Source organism: Frieseomelitta varia, unplaced genomic scaffold (genome assembly GCF_011392965.1).
Source record: "Frieseomelitta varia isolate USP_RPSP 00005682 unplaced genomic scaffold, Fvar_1.2 scaffold_206, whole genome shotgun sequence".
In the NCBI taxonomy this organism is placed as follows: Eukaryota; Metazoa; Arthropoda; class Insecta; order Hymenoptera; family Apidae; genus Frieseomelitta; species Frieseomelitta varia.
Genome location: NW_025109817.1, coordinates 240,373 through 259,438, shown reverse-complemented (window position 1 = coordinate 259,438; position 19,066 = coordinate 240,373). Strand labels below are relative to the sequence as shown.

The 19,066-nt window shown below is 37.9% G+C and overlaps 7 protein-coding genes across 12 annotated transcripts in view; 3 read left to right on the top strand and 4 right to left on the bottom strand.

Moving 5' to 3' along the window:
- Positions 1-1,416: 1,416 nt before the first annotated feature.
- On the bottom strand, positions 1,417-2,533 carry LOC122526986 (calcium and integrin-binding family member 3-like). Of its 2 annotated transcripts, none has more exons than XM_043650724.1 (4): positions 2,392-2,533; positions 2,206-2,326; positions 1,778-2,114; positions 1,417-1,681 (listed from the first exon to the last, which is right to left on the bottom strand). In XM_043650724.1, exons 1-4 carry the CDS (start codon positions 2,475-2,477, stop codon positions 1,464-1,466), a joined length of 762 nt encoding a protein of 253 aa, XP_043506659.1. In that variant the 5' UTR covers positions 2,478-2,533; the 3' UTR covers positions 1,417-1,463. The 2 variants fall into 2 exon arrangements, with proteins under 2 accessions (XP_043506659.1, XP_043506660.1); XM_043650725.1 differs by having other exon boundaries at positions 1,937-2,114.
- A 325-nt stretch (positions 2,534-2,858) lies between these two features.
- Positions 2,859-5,026, bottom strand: LOC122526981 (protein misato). The gene is made up of 5 exons (XM_043650719.1): positions 4,693-5,026; positions 4,548-4,628; positions 4,006-4,458; positions 3,128-3,932; positions 2,859-3,067 (listed from the first exon to the last, which is right to left on the bottom strand). The coding sequence occupies exons 1-5, from the start codon at positions 4,768-4,770 to the stop codon at positions 2,859-2,861; spliced, it is 1,626 nt and encodes a 541-aa protein (XP_043506654.1). The 5' UTR covers positions 4,771-5,026.
- Positions 5,027-5,066: 40 nt separating this feature from the next.
- On the top strand, positions 5,067-6,859 carry LOC122526983 (decapping and exoribonuclease protein-like). 2 transcript variants are annotated; one of them, XM_043650722.1, is made up of 4 exons: positions 5,067-5,437; positions 5,506-5,729; positions 5,823-5,974; positions 6,253-6,859. In XM_043650722.1, the coding sequence occupies exons 1-4, from the start codon at positions 5,151-5,153 to the stop codon at positions 6,472-6,474; spliced, it is 885 nt and encodes a 294-aa protein (XP_043506657.1). In that variant the 5' UTR covers positions 5,067-5,150; the 3' UTR covers positions 6,475-6,859. The 2 variants fall into 2 exon arrangements, with proteins under 2 accessions (XP_043506657.1, XP_043506656.1); XM_043650721.1 differs by having other exon boundaries at positions 5,068-5,437; positions 5,823-6,181.
- LOC122526985 (G patch domain and ankyrin repeat-containing protein 1 homolog) lies at positions 6,553-8,498 on the bottom strand. 2 transcript variants are annotated; one of them, XM_043650723.1, is made up of 3 exons: positions 7,435-8,494; positions 6,848-7,055; positions 6,553-6,771 (listed from the first exon to the last, which is right to left on the bottom strand). In XM_043650723.1, exons 1-3 carry the CDS (start codon positions 8,383-8,385, stop codon positions 6,602-6,604), a joined length of 1,329 nt encoding a protein of 442 aa, XP_043506658.1. In that variant the 5' UTR covers positions 8,386-8,494; the 3' UTR covers positions 6,553-6,601. The 2 variants fall into 2 exon arrangements, 1 of the variants encoding a protein (XP_043506658.1); XR_006306258.1 differs by lacking the exon at positions 6,553-6,771 and having other exon boundaries at positions 7,023-7,076; positions 7,197-8,498.
- Positions 8,499-8,891: 393 nt separating this feature from the next.
- Positions 8,892-9,734, top strand: LOC122526987 (mitochondrial import inner membrane translocase subunit Tim10). 2 transcript variants are annotated; one of them, XM_043650727.1, is made up of 2 exons: positions 8,892-9,073; positions 9,236-9,734. In XM_043650727.1, the coding sequence occupies exon 2, from the start codon at positions 9,428-9,430 to the stop codon at positions 9,701-9,703; it is 276 nt and encodes a 91-aa protein (XP_043506662.1). In that variant the 5' UTR covers positions 8,892-9,073; positions 9,236-9,427; the 3' UTR covers positions 9,704-9,734. The 2 variants fall into 2 exon arrangements, with proteins under 2 accessions (XP_043506662.1, XP_043506663.1); XM_043650728.1 differs by having other exon boundaries at positions 8,896-9,077.
- Positions 9,735-9,991: 257 nt separating this feature from the next.
- On the bottom strand, positions 9,992-12,569 carry LOC122526982 (regulator of chromosome condensation). Its single transcript, XM_043650720.1, has 6 exons — positions 12,361-12,569; positions 12,173-12,253; positions 11,442-11,821; positions 10,994-11,360; positions 10,616-10,888; positions 9,992-10,522 (listed from the first exon to the last, which is right to left on the bottom strand). Coding segments are annotated over exons 1-6 (1,293 nt in total). The 5' UTR covers positions 12,362-12,569; the 3' UTR covers positions 9,992-10,331.
- Positions 12,570-12,769: 200 nt separating this feature from the next.
- Positions 12,770-19,066, top strand: part of LOC122526980 (hemicentin-1-like) — a 181,655-nt gene continuing 175,358 nt past the window's right edge. For both annotated transcript variants that reach the window (XM_043650718.1, XM_043650717.1), the window contains exons 1-2: positions 12,770-12,910; positions 13,870-13,996. In XM_043650718.1, coding sequence (XP_043506653.1) covers positions 12,899-12,910; positions 13,870-13,996 — 139 coding nt within the window. In that variant the 5' untranslated portion in view covers positions 12,770-12,898. The remainder of the gene's footprint in view (positions 12,911-13,869; positions 13,997-19,066) is intronic.

Sequence of the window (19,066 nt, the reverse complement as noted above, 5' to 3'; positions counted from 1 at the left end):
TCTCTCGCCACCACCCGCGATCTCTGCCTTCTCTCTCGTTCCTCTTTCCCCTTCGGCTCTTTTTCCTCTCATTTTTACCTCGATCTCTTCCTCTTCGTGGTTGCTTCTCGAACCAATCCGCCAGGCCACGATCTCGCCGGGACGAGACACGGGACGCATCGCGTCGCGTCGCACAGCGTCGCGCAACATCGACACAACAGGCTCGAGAATATACCTACGTGTACAGATAGCTTGGTATGGAAGGTGGTTGGCTGAGATGTTTAAGGGGAAGACTCTCCCAAGAGCCGGTGATCCTCTGATTGCGAGAGAGAGAGAGAAAGAAAGAGAGCGCACACAAGGAACGAGGAACGAGTCAAAGAGGTGAGGAAGGGGACTCACGCGCAGAGGGTGTCGACGGTGGACCCAGGAGGCAAGGGGGCCTTCTCGGACCTCGAGGGCCTGTGGACGAGCCAGCAGAAGAAGAACGGTAGGGATGCGAGCGGGGAAGAGAGAAGGATGAGAAGTGACCGGATGGCCTTGGTCCCAAGACTTGGTTAGTTACCGCGCGGCCAACTATAACTGGTCGAGAGCTTCGTAACACACAGGGCGGTATCTCCGACTTCAACCGCTTTTTAAGACGACCACGGGCCACGATACCGCGCCACGCTACAGATACAAATAGCTAGACCCCTGAAATATCAACGACGATACCGTGCTGCGTGATCATTTTCACGCGACGATCGCGCGCAACGTTATTTCATTTTCTCCAATGATTTTCTTCATGGCGACACGCGAAGATCGCAGCTTTTCTTCTTTCTCTCTTCTCTAGGTCCTTCAGCGAAACGTCCCGACTAGCATCATCCCACCTGCCTCGTGCTTGCGGTACTTTCCCGCAATTCCCGGCGATTTGCTCAAAATAGAAACATTACGCTTATCGCTGTCCCGATAACGCTATCAAACGGCGGCAAAGTTTCGACAATGTTTTTTTGAAATTTCGCTCGTAGCGAAACGTTCAAAGCAAATCAGATTACACTGCGTGCACTTTTTCTTCTTTTTCTTTTCGTTGCTTCTGTTTTTTACATACGTGAAATTGATTTATATATCATTGTAGAAGATACGTTATTAGAGACTCGACTCGCAGAGTTACAGGAGATTCCTGCCTGAAGTGAAAATGAATGGCCTGGTTATTTAGCTAGCATTGCTCGTTATTGCTCAACAGGAGCAACTTACGGGGCTGTATAAGAAAGTGTATCCGTGACTCGCAAGAGACTATATGGTAGCGCTTCACTAAGCGCGTACAGATTCGTGGGACTAATAATTATCTTTCGTGAGTTTGCAAAACTTACAGTTCGTAGTATTTGCAACGCATAAAATATCAGAAATATAAGCGCTAAATGTTTCGATATCTGAGATTTACCAAGACAAAGAGCTTTTTTATGTTAACTGGCAGTAAAAGTTTTATTGACTTTCAGTAACGATGAGATTTAAATTCTTATGTGAAAAGTTGCCATGAAATCTGAGGCCCTCGTTACAACATGCTCGAACTCTAGATACGATAAAACACCGTCGCCGTCGATGTCGCTTTCCTCCAAAACTTTTCGACACACAGTGGCCACTTCGTCGGCATTCAGATCATCTTGAACCAGCTGTCGACAGGTGCGTTCTAAATCATTCAATCCCAGTACTCCATCTTCGTCAAAATCTATGTAGAAAAAAATTACAAGGCGTTATTACAATTCGTACAATCGTACAGCGTAAATTTGCATTTAGTTTATGTACGCTAGAAAATCGATAGTACTCTTGTGCAAATGATTCTCTCGTGCAACGCGAATGTCGTGTCTAAACGACATATATACTTCTGATTCAATAGCGTAGTTATAGATACATCCGGCATGACCTCGAATATTTCTCACGAACCGTTCGATTGTTTGATTCACATGGTGGTTCGTAATTTTACCGTAAATTTTAAAAGCGTAAAACACTTTCAAATCTCTGGGTGCTTGTTCTGAGAAAACGGACATCATTTCGAGAAATTCTTCGAAGCAAATTCCTTCGTCTGAAGCAACGGGCGTTGACAATCCCGAACTCTGGCATTTTGCGAACACCTCTGAAATTCGTTGTCTGAACGGATTTTCCTGAAACATTATTCAATGCACATCGTTACAAAAATTTCGCACTCACGTATGAGAGGAGGCTTTGAACATTGAACGAGAGCAAAAGAAGAACCTTTAATTCTGGTATGCGTGTTAAACAAGATAGTGGTATACGAAGAGTCGATGCCTGTTGAGGCGTCATGGATCGTGGAACTGTCCCAGGATCTCCCATGTCCCGAAATCGTTTAAATATTCTAAAAAGATGAAGACATGTAAAACAAAGATCGATAACTGTGCATATAAAACGTTCGTGGAGTACCTTAAAATTTCCTTTCGAGTAAAAAACGTGCAATCTTGATAATCTTCTAGTTGTTCTTCGGTAAATGTAGCTATTTTGTTCCCCATTTTATTCAATAATGATAAATATTCGACACAAGGATAACTGTTAGTTTACTTATTATAGCGGTGTTTCATTCACTACTCAAAGCTTACAACTGAGTTTTCGCCAACACTTCCAATGTTCAATACGAAATCTAATAATCAGGGTGTGCCTTGCCGCTCCCTCTTTTAGGAACGTTTCAGACAGTAATTTACAGGGGAAGAAGAACGAGTTATCCATACGTTTACCTTAGCAAATGCTACTAACTTTTTGTTCACGAGATGTTTGGTTGAATAATCAACATTATGTAATGGAAATAATAGGGAGTTAAAGTGACAAATCTTTTATAAATGAAAAATTGTATTATGATAAAGGAATATGAAATTAATTGTCGATAAAATTAATAGTTAAATGTAATGATCTTCGTAATTTTCTTTGCAATCGAGTAAATAATTGAGGCATTCATTGAATTCGTCCTCTTCCAAACCAGAATCTGTAAATGCATGGAACTTCTTTATGCTTCTTATTCTGCTCAATTGACTATGTAAAGATTCATACATTGCACTAAGATTGTTTCCACTGTGTAAACCGGCCATAACAGGAACAGATTGAACATCTAAAAATAAAAATTGATAAAAACATGATACAAGCTGTATATTTATAATAATGTTCTTACCTGTTCCTACTGGCCAACCAATAACGTCTCCGGTTTCAGTAATGTTGTTATTGAATATCTTTGGATATGGAGATTTTATGTAGAGCGGTGACGAAATATTTGACAAATAAGTTGCAGATGCATGACAAGTACATGCTAAATAAAGCATCATCATTTCATGTACAGTAGAGCATCTATATGCTGGTTTTGACATTTGTTTCATTGCATGAGAAATAGGCCGTTTTAATCTTTCTTCGGAAATTCCTCGTAATACTATACTTTGCATATTTTTGTCCATTGATATAGCACAATTTGGTGTCAAACTTGTCCACAATGGCCCTTCGAAATCGTCAAGCATGTCGATCAAATCTGCTTTAGCGGTTATAGGGAACGGTAAAGTCAAGCTCGTTGCAGTTGCTTTTCGACCCAGTTTATTGAGATCGGCACATAAATCAGATAAAACTACATTTGAATATTCTTTTCGCCTGTATCTAATAGTCAGTGTATCCAAAGCGGTAGCTAAAAGTGCACTACTGTGATACTTTAATTCAGAATTGTATGTCAAATGATTAAATACACGCGAATCTCCAATTTGTGGCCAAGCTGTTTCCCCACAACAAAGTGGACTAAATAATGATGTATATTCTTCTACATGTTGCCAGCACAAAGCTGTATTGAGTATTTTAATCATATTAGATGCAGAATGTTCAGTCCTCTTACTGTCTATACATGGAAATGATATAATACTTTTTCCGTATTCATCTTTTAAATGTTGCATACATGATGCTCCAATTCCAGCGAAACAATCCACAGAATCTAGAATTATCTATATTTCAAAATATTATCAATATTGCAGATTAATACAAAAACTATGTATATAAATATAAACGACCACATGCCTGAAAACCTTGCATTAAGTCACATTCTTCGACATAAGCTCTTATTCTTTCAGAAAAGTCATCCGAAAATTGTTCTGTATTCCATAAATTCCTTCCGTAAGTAAAAATACCAAATGGATACATTGCGCCATCATGTTTATGATGTTTGATGACATTCAATGTCCTAGGGTGAAATCTAGGTAACAAACAATCTACCCATGAATTAATATTATTTTCCAAACTAAGCGACGATGATGTTGGATTCTGAGATTCAAAAGATTCATCTAAGCTTTTAATAAAAGGCGATTTATTAACTGTTTCTTCTTTCAAGACCTCCACTTTTGTATCATCCCACAAAGACTGTTGGGCTTCTTTTGACTGAGGAGTATCATACAGAGTTCCTTGTTCCTTCAAATATCCAACTGCTTCTCTCAAATCAACCAACAGCAATCTAGGAGTATAAGTAACTTGTCTCTAGAAAAAGAAAATATTCAATTTGTCTTGGTAACAAATTGTGTACTTTTATATTTTTGTTTCAGAAATATATTATTATACATTTCTACCTTTAAATTTTCACCTTCTCTGTACAGAACATCATGATTTATTTCAGATGGATTATCAGAATCGTAGGAAAAATTAGTTTCCTAAAAATATTTAAACAAGAATTAAACAGTGTCACATTCTATTCCTAGTATATTTTCGCTATACCTGTATATTCCACCAATGAGTTCCGATAAAATTAGAATAATGGCCTAATTGAATAGTTAATATTTCTCGAGATGTCATCCTGTATTACGTATGTAATACAAATTTCTGTACGATTTCTATACGATTTAAAAATAAGGTTATACTATTAAATACACGTGTATTACACTACACATTTATTGTTTGTTATATGCACATCACTGATAAAACATCAATAACAGCTCGTCAAATAACAAAAGCATTATAAAAGCCAAATCTACTACAGATTGAATTTACGTTTTGAAAGCTTCTTCCATTTTACTTCCATTTCTTTCTTTCATAGTATGTGCAAGTACTATACTATATATATATATAAGTATTCTTATTATTATTATCTAAGTATTCTATATATATCATATAAGATTATATTCCAGTAGGAACAACAGTAAATTTTAGTGAAAGAGAAATTTAAATAACTCATAATGATATTAAATGTAAATAATATTAGAGGACCTGTAGATCATATATCTGATTTGGAAATAATAGGTGACTATAGTATTAATTGTGAAAGGGAATATTGTAGTGGTATAAAACAATTAAAATACTACAAAAAACCATTGAATAGTAGAAATGTTAATTTTAATCTTAATTTAAATGAAAATACAATACATAGGATAAATAAAGATGATAAACTAAATTATATATTGACATGGATACTTGATAATTTTGATAGTCTTAAAGTACAAGATTCAGAAGATATAACACAATGGTTAGCTTCAGATTTGTTAATATTATAAAAAATCTTAATCTTAATTATTTTAACAAAATGATTTTTAGGATACAACCTCAATTTGTTACATTTCGAGGAACTTTAAAATCCTTATTAATTACTCCATATGAACGATATAATGGTTGGATCATATGTGCTTCAAAATTCAAAGGTACAATATATTTATGTTCTTTTGACACAGAAGAAAAAAAGCGAAGAGAATTATTTAAAACTAATTACGAACGACTGTGTACAGACTGGGGCTATAAATTTGAGCAATATATGCTAGCAGGTACAATAAAATCATAAACAAATAAATTCTTGTATATTTTATCTTCAGCAATAGCAGAAGCAATATAAAAATGTTCTTATATTTAATATGAAGATACACCAGACAACGAGCCTAATACTTCTGAATGCCTAAATCAAAATGAAGAATTTTGCTGCGTATTTAAATCAAAATTTGGTCAAGATACTTTACTATATGCAGCTGAGTTAGATGGAATTTGTTCTAAACAAATTATAAAAGATACAATAGTAGGTAAAAAATGTGAATTAGTAGAACTAAAAACCATTCGTCAACATCTTATTTCCAATAATGGACCACGAAACATTTTTAAAAAATTGTTATGGTGGACGCAGTGCTATCCAGCAGGGATAGAAAAAATTGTATGTGGTTGTAAAGATACAAAAGGTTTTGTTAGAGAGATAAAAGAAGTGATGACGAGTACATTCCGCATAAAAGTAAATTAAAACAATTTTAATACTTTGACCATATAAATACATCTTAAATACCTATTTTTTGTTTACCACAGGTGGAAGAAGATAGATGTAAAAGTTTTTGTAGTGGATTTTTAAAAAAAGTGAAAACAATTGTCCATGAAGATTATGACAAATGTTTATATAAATTTACATATAGTCCACAAAAAAGGACCATTACTGTTGACAAAATGAAACCTGATAATGAATCAGAATATATGTTTTTATATTCGTGGTACATTGATAACATAAAGACTAAATATGAAAACAAAAAATAAGTAACTTAGTAAGAGTGAGTCAATTACTAAAATTATTTAAATAACGCATAATTTAATGCATAATTTTTATTGTTGTCATTATTATTTTATTACTTTTTATAATATTCTTATTATATTTTGAATATAGTTAAGAATTTTGACCTAAAATTTGTTTTATTGCTGACATTTCTTGGTAAGACATGGGTTGCAACATTAAACCTGGAACAGGTGGATTAAGTTCTAGATCTCTCAATTCATTCACTTTAACTTTTAAATTACTTCTTAGCTTGTTAATTTCAATGTCACATTCTCTTTGATCTGTAACATGATTGAAGATATAATTAATTATTACTTACTTTAAACATTATAACAAAAGGATGATTAATAAAAATACCTTTAACAAGTAGTTCTTCTGCAATTTTGGATGGCATCTTCACCAATAATGGCCCAGTAGTTATCCAAATTTTTTCACAATTCTCCTTCTGCAATGCCCTCATTCCAACTCTATCATTATTTCTTCTTTTATCCAAGGCAATTACTTCTTGTCGATCAGTGAGAATTTCATTAGCTTTTTCTTCTACTTGTTGTAAATGTTCTAGAGTCTTTTGTTCATTGAATTTCATCTATAACAAAAATTATAATTAATTAATCAAATATCATTCTACATGGAACAGTTTTTGTAGAGATATAGTAAATATTATTATTAAAATCGAATTATAAACAAAGATAAAAAATTCACATACACATTTAAGATATATAAAAAATTACACACAAATTATTTTGTATTCAGTCTTAGTTAGATGCATTATTAAATATTAATAGTTTATGAACTTCTTGTATATCATTTTAAGACAAAGCAATGCGCAATGCTTTTTCTTTTTTAACTTCCCTATTAAGTAATTTTTCCCTATCTTTTTTTTTTAAACACTTTTGTTTATGATCACCAACTGCTGTGGTATCTCCAGGTTTAAAATGAGTCACTCTGTATTCTTTCTCATTAGACATTCCTATTCCTTTTCTATCAGATTTTAGACAGGTTTTAATGGGGTATTTCATTCCTTTTCCTGTAGGACCAAGACCAACTTGTTCATCCCATCCATAGTTTAAAAGCATTTGATAACCTTTATTTTGTTTTGATATTCCATACATTATATTTGTTAATTTTGGTTTACTATTAAAAATATGAAGTGTAGATGTCTCATGTTCTTTCCAAATTGTTTGGTAAAAATTAATTTTGCAAATTTTACAATAAAATCCTGTCTCTTCTTTGGAACATTCTTTCCTATCATCGTTATTTAAAAGCTCTTGTCTCATCTGTAATGAAACATCCACATTTGTCTCTGAAATATTTGTAAGTGTTTCCGCTGTTTTGTTAGATGTAGGTTCTGATCTTTTCTTCAGCAATGCAACTATGTTCAAATAATTTTTTTTCAATGCTAATTGTGCTGCAGTAAGACCAGATCTTTCTCTAGCTTTTCTATTGGCACCAAGATTTAGTAAAAATTCTATAACATCTAAGTGACCACAATATGCAGCTGACATGAGAGGAGTCCAACCAAAATCATCGGTTAAATTAACATTCTCCCAAGTCACATACTCTGATAAATATTTCAAGTCTTTTTGTTCCACTGCTTTTAATATAGCATTAATTGTCACTTTTTCCGTGGGAGTCTGATTGTTTTTGGTCCTTTCATTTGACGAAACACTTTGATTGTTGAATCTTTTTGCTTTGTAATGTCTGTGTTCAGGCTGAAACGCCACATCGCTCTTTTCATTTATAATTTCTTCGTATGCCTTTCTTGCTTCATTTTTTTCAAAATCTAGGCAGTAATCTTTCTTTTGCGTAGATACTGTTGGGACATCGCAAGATTCTCGGACAAAAGTTTTCCACGTAACATCGATGTTATGAGAGAAGTTGTTTTGTTTTAACATTTCACACTTACATTTAATTTATATGTTTATGTATTAACATTTTATGGATGTATTTAATGAACGACAACAATGAAAGATATTACGAAATAAGTTACAATTACCAATTTTTTTAATGGAACAGTTACCTTTATAACAATGTAATTTCACCTGCAATTCCTGTGTTGTGGTATAGTCATTGACTAAAAAGCCAAAATAGATGTGACATTACATGGATCTTCGTATCTCACGAATTGTATTTGTATAAATCTTATATCAGATGCAAGTACTATATTTTAGTATTATTTCGTTAAATATAGATTTATAATTTCTGATATGAATGATGGTTTGGCTAACAATTCAATAAATCTTCTAACTACATGTATATTAGATGAATTATTTAATATAAAATTCACTTTTTACATCAGAAGTAGTGTAAGAATTTACTGCTCTAGTTAATTATCATGTACATTACACATTTCGGTAAACTTTTCTTCACAAGAAATTAGATCTATGTTATATTTCGTCTATGTTAAAAGTTATATGATCGTAGCCACATGGTCGTCTAATGATGAACTACGTACGTAGGATTACATAGTCGTACAAATAATTATATGTACGGGTATATAAGTAATTAATTTTTAAATATAAGATCTCGTAATGATTAAAAGAGAATGGCTTTGCAAAATCTCACGAAAATTTTGATTGGATGGTAGGTATGTGATGTAAAATATTTGTTTTGTCCTATTATATTATAACTTGGTTAACTTTTTATTTAAAAATTCGTAAAATAATAATTTTTATTTCAAGTGTCTAACATTATTATTATTATTATCATATATTCCAGCTGGTTTGAACAATACATCTTTTGCAGGTCTATAGCTACAGTTATAGGGGTATATGCTTTTACATATTCGAGAAAAACTGTAAATGAAAGAAGATATGAAATTCTAAAACAACAGAAGCAACAACAACAACGACAACAAACATAGAATTTCAATACTTTTAACTGAGTTATTTGTTTATGCATTTAAAATATAAAATAAAAAAAGTAGTTGATTAAAAAATGGCTGGATTACCCCAGTTTAGTGAGGAACAATTGAAGTTAGTACAAGATATAGAAATAGAAATGATGACTGACATGTTTCATCGTATGACATCAGCATGTCACAGGAAATGTATTCCACCAAAATATTCCACCTCGGAATTAAGTAAAGGTGAATCAGTATGTCTTGATCGATGCATCGCTAAATATTTAGATGTACAAGAGCGTATTGGTAAAAAGCTTCAACAAATTTCTTTGCAAGAAGGCAAAATTGTAGAACAACCAAAACTAAGTTGAATAAAATAAAATATTGATTTGTTAAGAGAAACATTTCTAATTTTTTTAAAGAACATAATTTAATTGTTTTCATTGAAACATTAACTTATTTTCTGTAATTTCTGTAAAATAAATTGTAATAATAATTTTATTCTATATTGTACAATGTGATTAATGTATGATTGGTAAATTATTTGATATTTTAAAATATCTAATATTTAAAAGTTTAAAATAATGATATTTCAAAAAATTCAATTTAAATCCATTGTAGTTTTGTTTTTAAAAGAGGAGTTTTTAATAATACCATAATTCAGAAGTAGAAAAATGTTTATTTCATTGTAATACATAATCAAGTAAAAAAAAAATAATGCAATCAAAAAATCAGTCGATATATCAATCATGAACAAAATGATATTTTTGGTAGCATGAAAAATTATGTACAAATTTAAGTATTATATTCATATCCAATTATTTGCAATAATAGATGTTGTATTACGGTATATTATACCGTGAAAAGTAATTTTCGTATTTTCTCCTTCATTGCAATTTTCGTTTAAGGAGAATGAAAATTCTTTCTTCTTTCGTTGTCCAAATTGTTATCACATACGCGTATAAAACACTTCAGTTTTCAATTTAATTTAATTTATCGTTAACCAGCAGTTTTTTCTTTCATAGGATGAATTGTTCCTAATACTAGTGTATGCTGACCTCCACCTGCAACTCGTATTATAGTTTTTCCCTCCAACTGCTTTCCTTTGACTAATGTAGGTATTTCAACATCTTCTTCTTCTCCTGTACCTAGCTGGCCACTTGAACCCATACCCCATGAATATAAATCTCCTATAAATAGATACGATGATGTCACATATTTTACAAGATAATATTAGCAAACAAGAATACACGATAATGATAAAAAAAAAAAAAAAAGGCTACCTAATTCAGTAACAGCAAAAGATTGTGCACTGCCTGCCGCAATGTCAACACACTTAAAGGAACTTAAACTAGGAACTAGTGTTAATTCTTTTGCGTCAAAACAATTAGATCCAAGTCCAAGACGACCATATTCTTTACGGCCCATAACATATACTTGACCAGAATCATCTAAAGCAATTGTGTGATGTTGCCCACTACTAATGTGTCTCCATATCTTTCCACTAAAGGTTTTTGAAATTTGTGGGTGAAAATGAGTAACAGGATCTTTTAAACCTATAATCGTTATATGATATTTAATCATTGTCTGAATTTTAATAATTAAGGATTAAATTTACTTATTAAGTATTGCCATTTATTAATAGTTTGTCGAAAACTTACCAATTTGATAATAATTATTTAATCCAAATACATATATATCTCCTTTCTGATATTCTTTAGCAAATGTACAATATGTTCCAGCCCAAATGTCATCAAATTCTAATTTTTTGGTAACTTTAAATTCAACTAAACCAGGAGTTAATAATGGGCTCATACCATGACGGGTATTTCTACTGGCTGCTCTAGCAGCTACTCGTCCTAGTTGACCTTGTTCTCCACATCCACATGTGTAGATATGACCATTTTTATCAAGCAACACTAAATGATCAGCACCAGATGCTATTTTAACTATCTTTACATTAGGCAATATTTCTATTGGAAACCGTTCATTTCCTTTTAAAGTCAGACCCATAGTACCATGAGAATCCTTAAAGGAATATTATAATTTCTTGTCAATTATCTCATAAAATTGATGTGAATTGATATTTAAAGTGGAAGAGAATTATACCCTAAAAGAACCCCATGCAAATACTCGTCCATCTTCTAATAAAGCAGCACTGTGAGAATCCCCAGCTGTCACCTGAATGGCTTTGCCAGGTAAATCAACAGAACCTGGTTCAGTTTCAGAACCATCTTTAGATGTATCGCGTCCCAGTGCTCCTTCGTCATTGCATCCAAATGTTAATACACTTCCTGTTTGTCTCAGGCACACATTGTGCATACCACCAGCTGCTATAGCTATGATATCTTGATATCCAGGAACAACTGCTGGACGTGTTTTTTCAACAATTTCTTCTCCTAAACCAAGCTGCCCAACATCGCCTTGTCCAAATACTAATAATAAGCCGCCAATCGCCGATTGCCGTAAATCAGGTTTCACAACCAATTCTGTGAAATGCATGCAAATGTCTAGCTATTTTACGATACGTAGGTTTAGCCAAGTACAATTATTTTTGTGCCGAACCACGTTATGCCGGTCACGTAATATTCGCGGCACTATAACTATAAAAATTATTACGACGGTTCCACGATACTTTTTAGAGGATACTAGCATACTTTTAACTACAGACTACAAACGGAGCAATAATTATCGATCGTGAAACACATTGCTTTGAATGCATCCATGTGCCTCGCTGTTTTACTTTACTTTTCATACAATTTCTCTGCACAGATAAATCTTCCAACGTTTAAAATACAGCCGTAAAGATGTTAATTAAAATCGACGAGATAACAATTTACCTTGTTTCTTCTTTATCTGTTTCGGCTCCCGGGTTTTTGCAGGAGTTTGAGCTGGTCGTTTTGTTGCTCTCCTTGGCGGCACTAGAAGTATACCAAGGTTATGTTTGCAGATGCACGTGTAAAACTATTTTCATGACTGTCACATACGGGTAAATAGTTAATATTAATATTGTTATTCATATACGTACTAATTTCGCGGAGTAATTGTTTCAGAAATGGAATATATAGCGCCTTATAGTCAATTGGCGCCAAAAGTTACAATGCTGCTCAACTTACGGCTGTTGCGCAACTCACCAGAGGCGCTGATGTCTGAAATTTTTTTTCGTACACACGAAAACTCGTCACGTTAAATATCTTTGGCTGATTTTCAACTTATTGTTAGATCTCACTTTCGACGCTGTGAAGCTCGATCTTTTTCTCTAACGGAAATCTTATCCCTCCCTCCTTTTTTTTGAACGACGGCCTTGCACGCGGGGAAATTCGATTTTGATCCGGTAAACCGTATACATCGCAACAAGTATTCGCTGGCAAGAATCGATCATCAATAGAAATCGATTATTCTGTAGTCGTCCGTTTAGTCGTGATGTGCATGCGTATATCGCTGCGTCGTGTATCTTTGCGTTTCAGTTAATTTTCACTTAGTTGTTCGCGTATGTACGTGTTTCAGTGATGATTTTAGTAATTTCGAGTGCGACAAATTTATAATGAGACAGATGTCAAGCATATATGCACAAACAGGTAAATAGTTGAAATATCTGTTTCTATATCTGCTACGGTAGAAAGCAATTTCCTCTCTTCCATTCGAAAGAAACGAAAGAGTCAATCACGACGCAGTTTTCTTAATTAATCGTAAATTTATCTAAATCAAAGATCCGAATAGTTTCTAGTATGGTTGTATCGTACCAATTCCTATCCTCTGTTCTTCGTTTGATTTTACTGTTAGTAATAAATGCGAGGGAAGGAACGTAGCCATATTTTTCGATTCGATTTCCATCGAATATGAAAATCGAAGTGAAGGTGTCAACGAAAGAATTCGAAATGCACAACCTAAGTTGCTCGATGATACATTCAGGGAATATATCACAGAGAGGAAAAAAGCATGAAATAAGTCACATATTCGGAATAGATAGAATTTCTTTTAGCGCGTTTGCAAAGACGCAATTTTTCATCGTTCGCAAAAAACGAGGGCCCTTCGATTATTCAACGCGATAAATTCACGGTGGCGCGCGATCGCGATTCGCAAATTGAGAGAAAACAGAAGGGGATAACGATACGCATCGAAAAGAATCGACGAGAGTGGGAATCAAACGGAACGAAAGAGGGAGAGAGAAGGGAAGAGGGGTTAGGTTTGAACCAGAGGGGGCTGGCCGGTTATCAGAGGGGTCAGATACGCTGGTGCGCGCCAGTCGAAGCCGAGACTTGGTCCGCGCAACTTCTCGCCGACTTCTCTCTGTCGAACGGTTTTCTCCGTTCGAACATTTTCCATTCGTCGATTTATCGTGCTCCTCGTTCGTATTCCGTTCTCTTTCCTCTTCTTTTTTTTTTTTATTTGTCTCACATCCTAGGAAAAAGAAAAGAAAGAAAAAAAAAAACACGATTTGCACGATCGCTTGCGTTTACCGGGATCGCGATCGAAAGAACTTTTCGAAAGAAATTGTCGAGTTTGTGTTTACTTTTTTGTTTATCGTTTTAAAAAGGACAGTTTGGACAAGAGTTCGAGGAACCCTGCGGTGAGAGAAGCAGTTCATGTAGAGAAATCAAGAATCATGACGAAAGTGCGCCAATACAGATTTCTCCCGCTTCTCGTGCACATCCTGCTCGGCGGTGAGTTTGAAAACATTTCTAATATGATGTTCCTTCTTCTTTTTTTTTTTTTTTGGTTCTTTTTGGTCTTTCAAACGAGAACGAAACTTTCGACGAAACGAATTAGTTGCAAATTATCGCACGTGTTGTATCACGCACGATCGAGGCAACGTGTTCGTCATATATTTATCTTAGCGTTCGATGCGAGATGTGCAGTTCGCGAGCGATAATAAATGCGCCAATTTGGAACTTTCCGCCGTTTGGAGTTTCAGCGCATCGATCGTCGAGCCTCGTAAGACTTGTTGAGTCGCTCCTTAAATCTTTCGCGCGAAACTATGCTCACCCGCGAACAAACTTATCCCGTTCGATACGATCCAGTTGGGGATCGTCTTTGATCGTCTTTGATCAAATCGAACAGATCTAATCGGAGATCGATCTGCGTGCATTCTCTCGATCGAACTAAACTAAAAGTCCCCCCGAAAGCCGCGCGTCGTTTTACCAACGCGTGCACGTGCTTCTCGCAAGTCTAATACAATTGTCGAGGGAAGAGATATCGAACAGCGAAGAATGCGGATCGACTCGACGCGGCTTACACTGTTCTTGCACTTTCCAAATCTCCGAGATCTACGTTCGAGATCTTCTACTTCTTTCGCAATCACCAGCAACGATATCGATCATTTTCCTCAAGCTCGTACATACGTACGCGAGCGTTTTCTCGTCCCCGTGCTTATCTTCGCTTTCTCCTCTTGCCTTGACTTTTTCTCATTCTTTATTCGAAGAGAAGTCCCAAAAGAAGGGAGTAATTACAAAAGAAAGAACGAATAAACACGCGGCGCAATACGGTATATCACCGCTCGGGGCGAGAACGGGCGACGATTATTAAGTTTCGTTCCGTGGTACGTGACGCGAAATTCAATGTGGCAATGGAGAAACACGCCTGTAAAGGTAAACGAAAATCCAGGAAACGCCGTAGTCGCGCGTATAAATATATTGTGGCGGGAGGAGGGGGAGTGGGAGGGGGTGGGTGGTGTGTGTGGGCTGGGCAAGGCGAATGGGCAATCGGTCTCTGAAAGCGCGAACAAAGGGACCAAGCGAACGGGGAAACAAAGGGGGGTAAAAAAAAAAAAGAAAAAATAAATCCACAACCCAGTTTTCTCGTTATCAATCATCCTGCCGATATTTCGAGAGTACGAACACCGGTCGTGTTGGGAAAATCCACGGGATGGACAGCCACGGACGAGGCAACGTTTCCGGGAATTCGATAATCGTCGAGGAGAGAACGAGGAAGCTCTCCGTGGGGTGAACCGGGTTTCCGTTTGTTTCGCCAAAACTCTGTTTTGCCGAGAATTCGTCCCCGCGTTAACGAAACTTGGGATATTGCGATCCGCAAACGGAAGTTCATTCGGAATGGTATTCGGAATGAAGTTATCTTAATTGGGTCGATCCGACATTTCTTTGCCAAGAAAAACCCACGTACGCTCCTTGATCTTTATCGTTGATCAACGCCGGTGTTGACTGGTTCTACGAGCAAATCACCTGTCGAAATTCTAATTTGTCGAGGGATTTGAGTTATCTTCCTTAGACATAATAAGGTTTGTACGTTTATTCAACAACGAGAGCAAAGGGTAACAAACGTAGGCAGATGCACGCGATTCGATGCTTAATTAATATCGGGGGCGCAGTTCGCGGCTTAGGATCGGGATTGCTTATTCGGGAAAGCGAGAGAGAGAGAGACGTTTCTTCTAGAAAGAAGAACAAAGCGGAAGGAAAGGGAACATTTAGAAGGAGGCAGGAGCAGAGGACATCCACGGCTGTGAAAGGAATAGCGATCAGCTATTTCCACCTCGAGAACCCGCTGAATATGCATGAAACAATCGCATATCTCATGCAATTAGCCGAGGCAAATCTTTTTCCCCTTCTTCCGCTCTTTCTCTCTTTCTTGCTCTTGCTTCTTTCCAACTTGTTCCCTGTCTCTCTCTCTCTCTCTCTCTCTCTCTCTCTCTCTCTCTCTCTCTCTCTTTATCACGTTCGTTCGTTCGATTTTGTCCAAACGAAAGGGCCGAAAGTCGTATTCAAATGGCATTTTAAACGGCGTTGATAGCTTCTTCCTTCTGTTTGCCAAATTTTCCTCTCCTCCTTTTCTCACCGTGTTTTTCCTTCGGCTCGGGGGATCGTTGTTTGCGCGAACTCCCTCGCAGCCAGTTGATTTTTCCACGTGGAACGACGCGAAAGTCCTCAGGTCCGTGGATCCGGAGAACGACGAACAGCGTCGCGGGAAGGCTCGGTGTCGTTTAAACATTAACCAGCTCGAGGCGTGCTTTAATGTCTTTCGGCAAGAGGAAGGAGAGGCAGGAGCAACGAGAGACAGAGAGAATGTTCGCGGCGCGCGAAAACACGTTCCGTTGACTCGGCAAACATTTCGTTCGCGGTCCTCCACCGATACCTCGCTGCCATGGATCCCGAAACCGCTTTCGCGTTTCCCTGGCAATCCTTCTCGGCGGGGCGGGAGGAGAGGGAGAAAAAAAGCCTTTCCGTTCGGTAAAAGAGCACTCCGGTGGAGCGGGGTGACTCGCTGTGTTCTCAGAAAACATCCATCGGGATATGTGGCTGCGTGCTCGCGTACGTTCGATCGAGCCAAAGTTATTTCTACGTTGTTTGTCTTAACGGATATTTTCTTATAACGGTGGACCACGTCGGCGGGAAGCTTTCAACATCGATAATCTGTCAACCCCGCCGGGAGGGGAAAATATCACCGAAACAACAGCTTCGAGAGTACGTACGAGATTTCGTGGCGGACACGTTTGGAATTTATAACGCGGGAATTCAGGGGGATAGAGAAAGAGAGTGGTCCCCGTTCGGTTTCGAACAATTTTCCGAGCGATTTCGTTTAGAATTTGCGACGCTACAGCAGGTACCAGCCAGACGAGTTAAACGAATAGACCGTTCGACCGCGCGTAGATGTCAAAGTAGCCTTTGTGCAAGAACCTTGCCGTTGGCGAGAGTATTAACTCTCGCACGGGGAAATATGGGTCAGAAGTTGACCGCAAAGTGATGAAACGGGTCGCGGGCCAGGTGGATGGAACCGCAAAGCGGAGTTAGGCGTGCCTTTCAGGCTGGCCTTTCTGTCGTCTCGGGTCCAGTTTCGAAGTTTACCGTACCACGTAGTCTCTCTCCCTCTCTCTCTCTCGACTTACGTAATTTCTCTCCGCGATTTTTCGTTCCGAGAGATAAAATCACGCGATACGCAGGTTGAAATCGAAACATGTTCCCGCCGGTGTAGGAGAACGCGATTCGATGTTTTTCTCAATAGATCACTTTAATCCAAAGACGTCCGAAACCCAGGTTAGGGGGAGGACATCTAGGCATTAGGCATGCCTCTTGCCGGAACTTGGGAGCGGGATTGAATTTCCCAAACGACATCGGATCGCGTGCGCGGGAGCAGATTCGATCGAAAGAAGGTCGCGGATTGTGTTCGGGATGTAACACCAGCGCCGAAAATGCTTCCGAACTTTGATTAAACGAGGTCGGTGGAATGTACACGTTCGCGGGTGGAAATCCTCTCGCGTTACAAACTCTCTTTCTTCAGTTCCTTAGTTTCTCGAACGAATTTCGGCCAGCGAATCGCATTTCCTTCGAAACCGTGCAACGAACCGAGACAGAGGCGGTCGATCGAGTCGGTTGCCGCGCAGTTTTCCCTTTGTTTTCAATGCGGCGCGAGCCATTTAACCACTAACGCGCTGACAACTGATTGCGGACCATAACGAACGACCAAACCCTATACAATAATTCGTCGCTTTCCTTTTGAACACGTCGGTATGATTACCGGATAGAAATGATTGAGAAGTGATAAATTTATTATTTGCTTTGGCTGGGTTAATACCTAAATATACTTAAAACTGAGAAAATATTGCAATTTTGGAACAAAAGAATTTTCGACGTGCGTGGCACGTCATTTCAACGCAAGGGGTTAATGGACCGTGTCCTTCTTCCCAGAACGAAACGGAAGAGGCACGTTCTCCGCAACTATCCGAGTCGTTTCCTCTTTTTTCTTTTTTCGCTGAAATTAGTAGTAGAAGAACGACGACCGGCGAGGCAATCTCGGCCGAGTTAGGCCTGTATGTACGTAGCGAGCAAGTTCCGATCGTGGACTAGTAGTCGATCACTAGGTCAAGTCAGGATAGAGTGTGAAGGTGATTCTATGTTTGACTCGGTAACAAAGTATCTGCTGTTTTTGTCGGCTGATCCGATTTCTCTGGTGCGCGGAATCGCGGAAATATCCGCGTGGCCGGTGAGTCGGAAATGTGCAGCGTCAGAAAACGCTGGAAACAATTACACGGGCCGGGAACGTTGGTAACAGGGTGAATTATACGGGGACAGGGAAGGGGAGGTGGCGGGGAGGGTTGGAATATGGCGTTATCCGGCATGTCCGGCAATTTGAAAGTCTAATGCAGGCTAGAATGATTTTTCTGAAAGGGGTCGCGCGGCCTGCCGTGTTTCGTTTCCCCGTGCCATCGCCACCTGTTGGGAACGGCGAATCCCATAAACTCTCTCTCCCTCTCTCTTTCTCTCTCCTCTCGGCTAGCCTTTCTGTCCGTAAACAATTGGAAGCTTTTAAGTAATTGCCACGCTCGTCTTGGAAAACGCGCTTCGGAACAATCGTATCCCGTGCTCGCTCGCTGAGAACGGTTCCTCCCCCACCTCTTTTCTCCCCCTGTTTCCGTTTTGTATTCTGCATCCTCGGGTCTCCAGGCGCCCCTACGGACGTGGAATCTTGTATTCGATTAGCCTGAATCTCGAAACGGAGATAAAACGAACGTTCTCCGTGAATCGAAAGGACGATCGTGTCTTCCTTCTAATCCACTCTCGGCAGTTGTTCTCGCCTCTACGGGCACCGAGTTTGGTCGGCTGTTGGGAGAACGTGTTACTCTGTATTTCTCTCTCTCTCTCTCTCTCTCTCTCTCTCTCTCTCTCTGTACTTTAATGAGGCAGGGTTGTAATCCGCGATTTTGATTTTCGCGCGGCCGATATCGACGGCGGTGGTCGACAGTGTTTCGATGCCAGAAAATACCGACGGATCTACGGGCTTTCCTG

Bases quoted from the DNA above. Each gene is read 5' to 3' on its own strand.
- LOC122526981 (XM_043650719.1), bottom strand. From the start codon at position 4,770: ATGACATCTCGAGAAATATTAACTATTCAATTAGGCCATTATTCTAAT. The intron at 4,629-4,692 runs GTATAGCGAAAA...AAATATTTTTAG, and splicing joins CTCATTGGTGGAATATACAG to GAAACTAATTTTTCCTACGA. The intron at 4,459-4,547 runs GTAGAAATGTAT...TTCTTTTTCTAG, and splicing joins GAGAAGGTGAAAATTTAAAG to AGACAAGTTACTTATACTCC.
- LOC122526986 (XM_043650724.1), bottom strand. From the start codon at position 2,477: ATGGGGAACAAAATAGCTACATTTACCGAAGAACAACTAGAAGATTAT. The intron at 2,115-2,205 runs GTTCTTCTTTTG...ATAATGTTTCAG, and splicing joins CACGCATACCAGAATTAAAG to GAAAATCCGTTCAGACAACG. The intron at 1,682-1,777 runs GTACTATCGATT...TTTTCTACATAG, and splicing joins AGAGAATCATTTGCACAAGA to ATTTTGACGAAGATGGAGTA.
- LOC122526983 (XM_043650721.1), top strand. From the start codon at position 5,151: ATGATATTAAATGTAAATAATATTAGAGGACCTGTAGATCATATATCT. The intron at 5,438-5,505 runs GTTAGCTTCAGA...AATGATTTTTAG, and splicing joins TCAGAAGATATAACACAATG to GATACAACCTCAATTTGTTA. The intron at 5,730-5,822 runs GTACAATAAAAT...TTTAATATGAAG, and splicing joins TGAGCAATATATGCTAGCAG to ATACACCAGACAACGAGCCT.
- LOC122526982 (XM_043650720.1), bottom strand. The intron at 11,822-12,172 runs GTAAATTGTTAT...TGCATTTCACAG, and splicing joins ACAGATAAAGAAGAAACAAG to AATTGGTTGTGAAACCTGAT. The intron at 10,523-10,615 runs GTAGCCTTTTTT...ATCTATTTATAG, and splicing joins TTTTGCTGTTACTGAATTAG to GAGATTTATATTCATGGGGT.
- LOC122526985 (XM_043650723.1), bottom strand. From the start codon at position 8,385: ATGTTAAAACAAAACAACTTCTCTCATAACATCGATGTTACGTGGAAA. The intron at 7,056-7,434 runs GTGACTCATTTT...AATGAACAAAAG, and splicing joins CTAATGAGAAAGAATACAGA to ACTCTAGAACATTTACAACA. The intron at 6,772-6,847 runs GTATTTTTATTA...ATCATGTTACAG, and splicing joins AGAAGAACTACTTGTTAAAG to ATCAAAGAGAATGTGACATT.
- LOC122526987 (XM_043650727.1), top strand. From the start codon at position 9,428: ATGGCTGGATTACCCCAGTTTAGTGAGGAACAATTGAAGTTAGTACAA.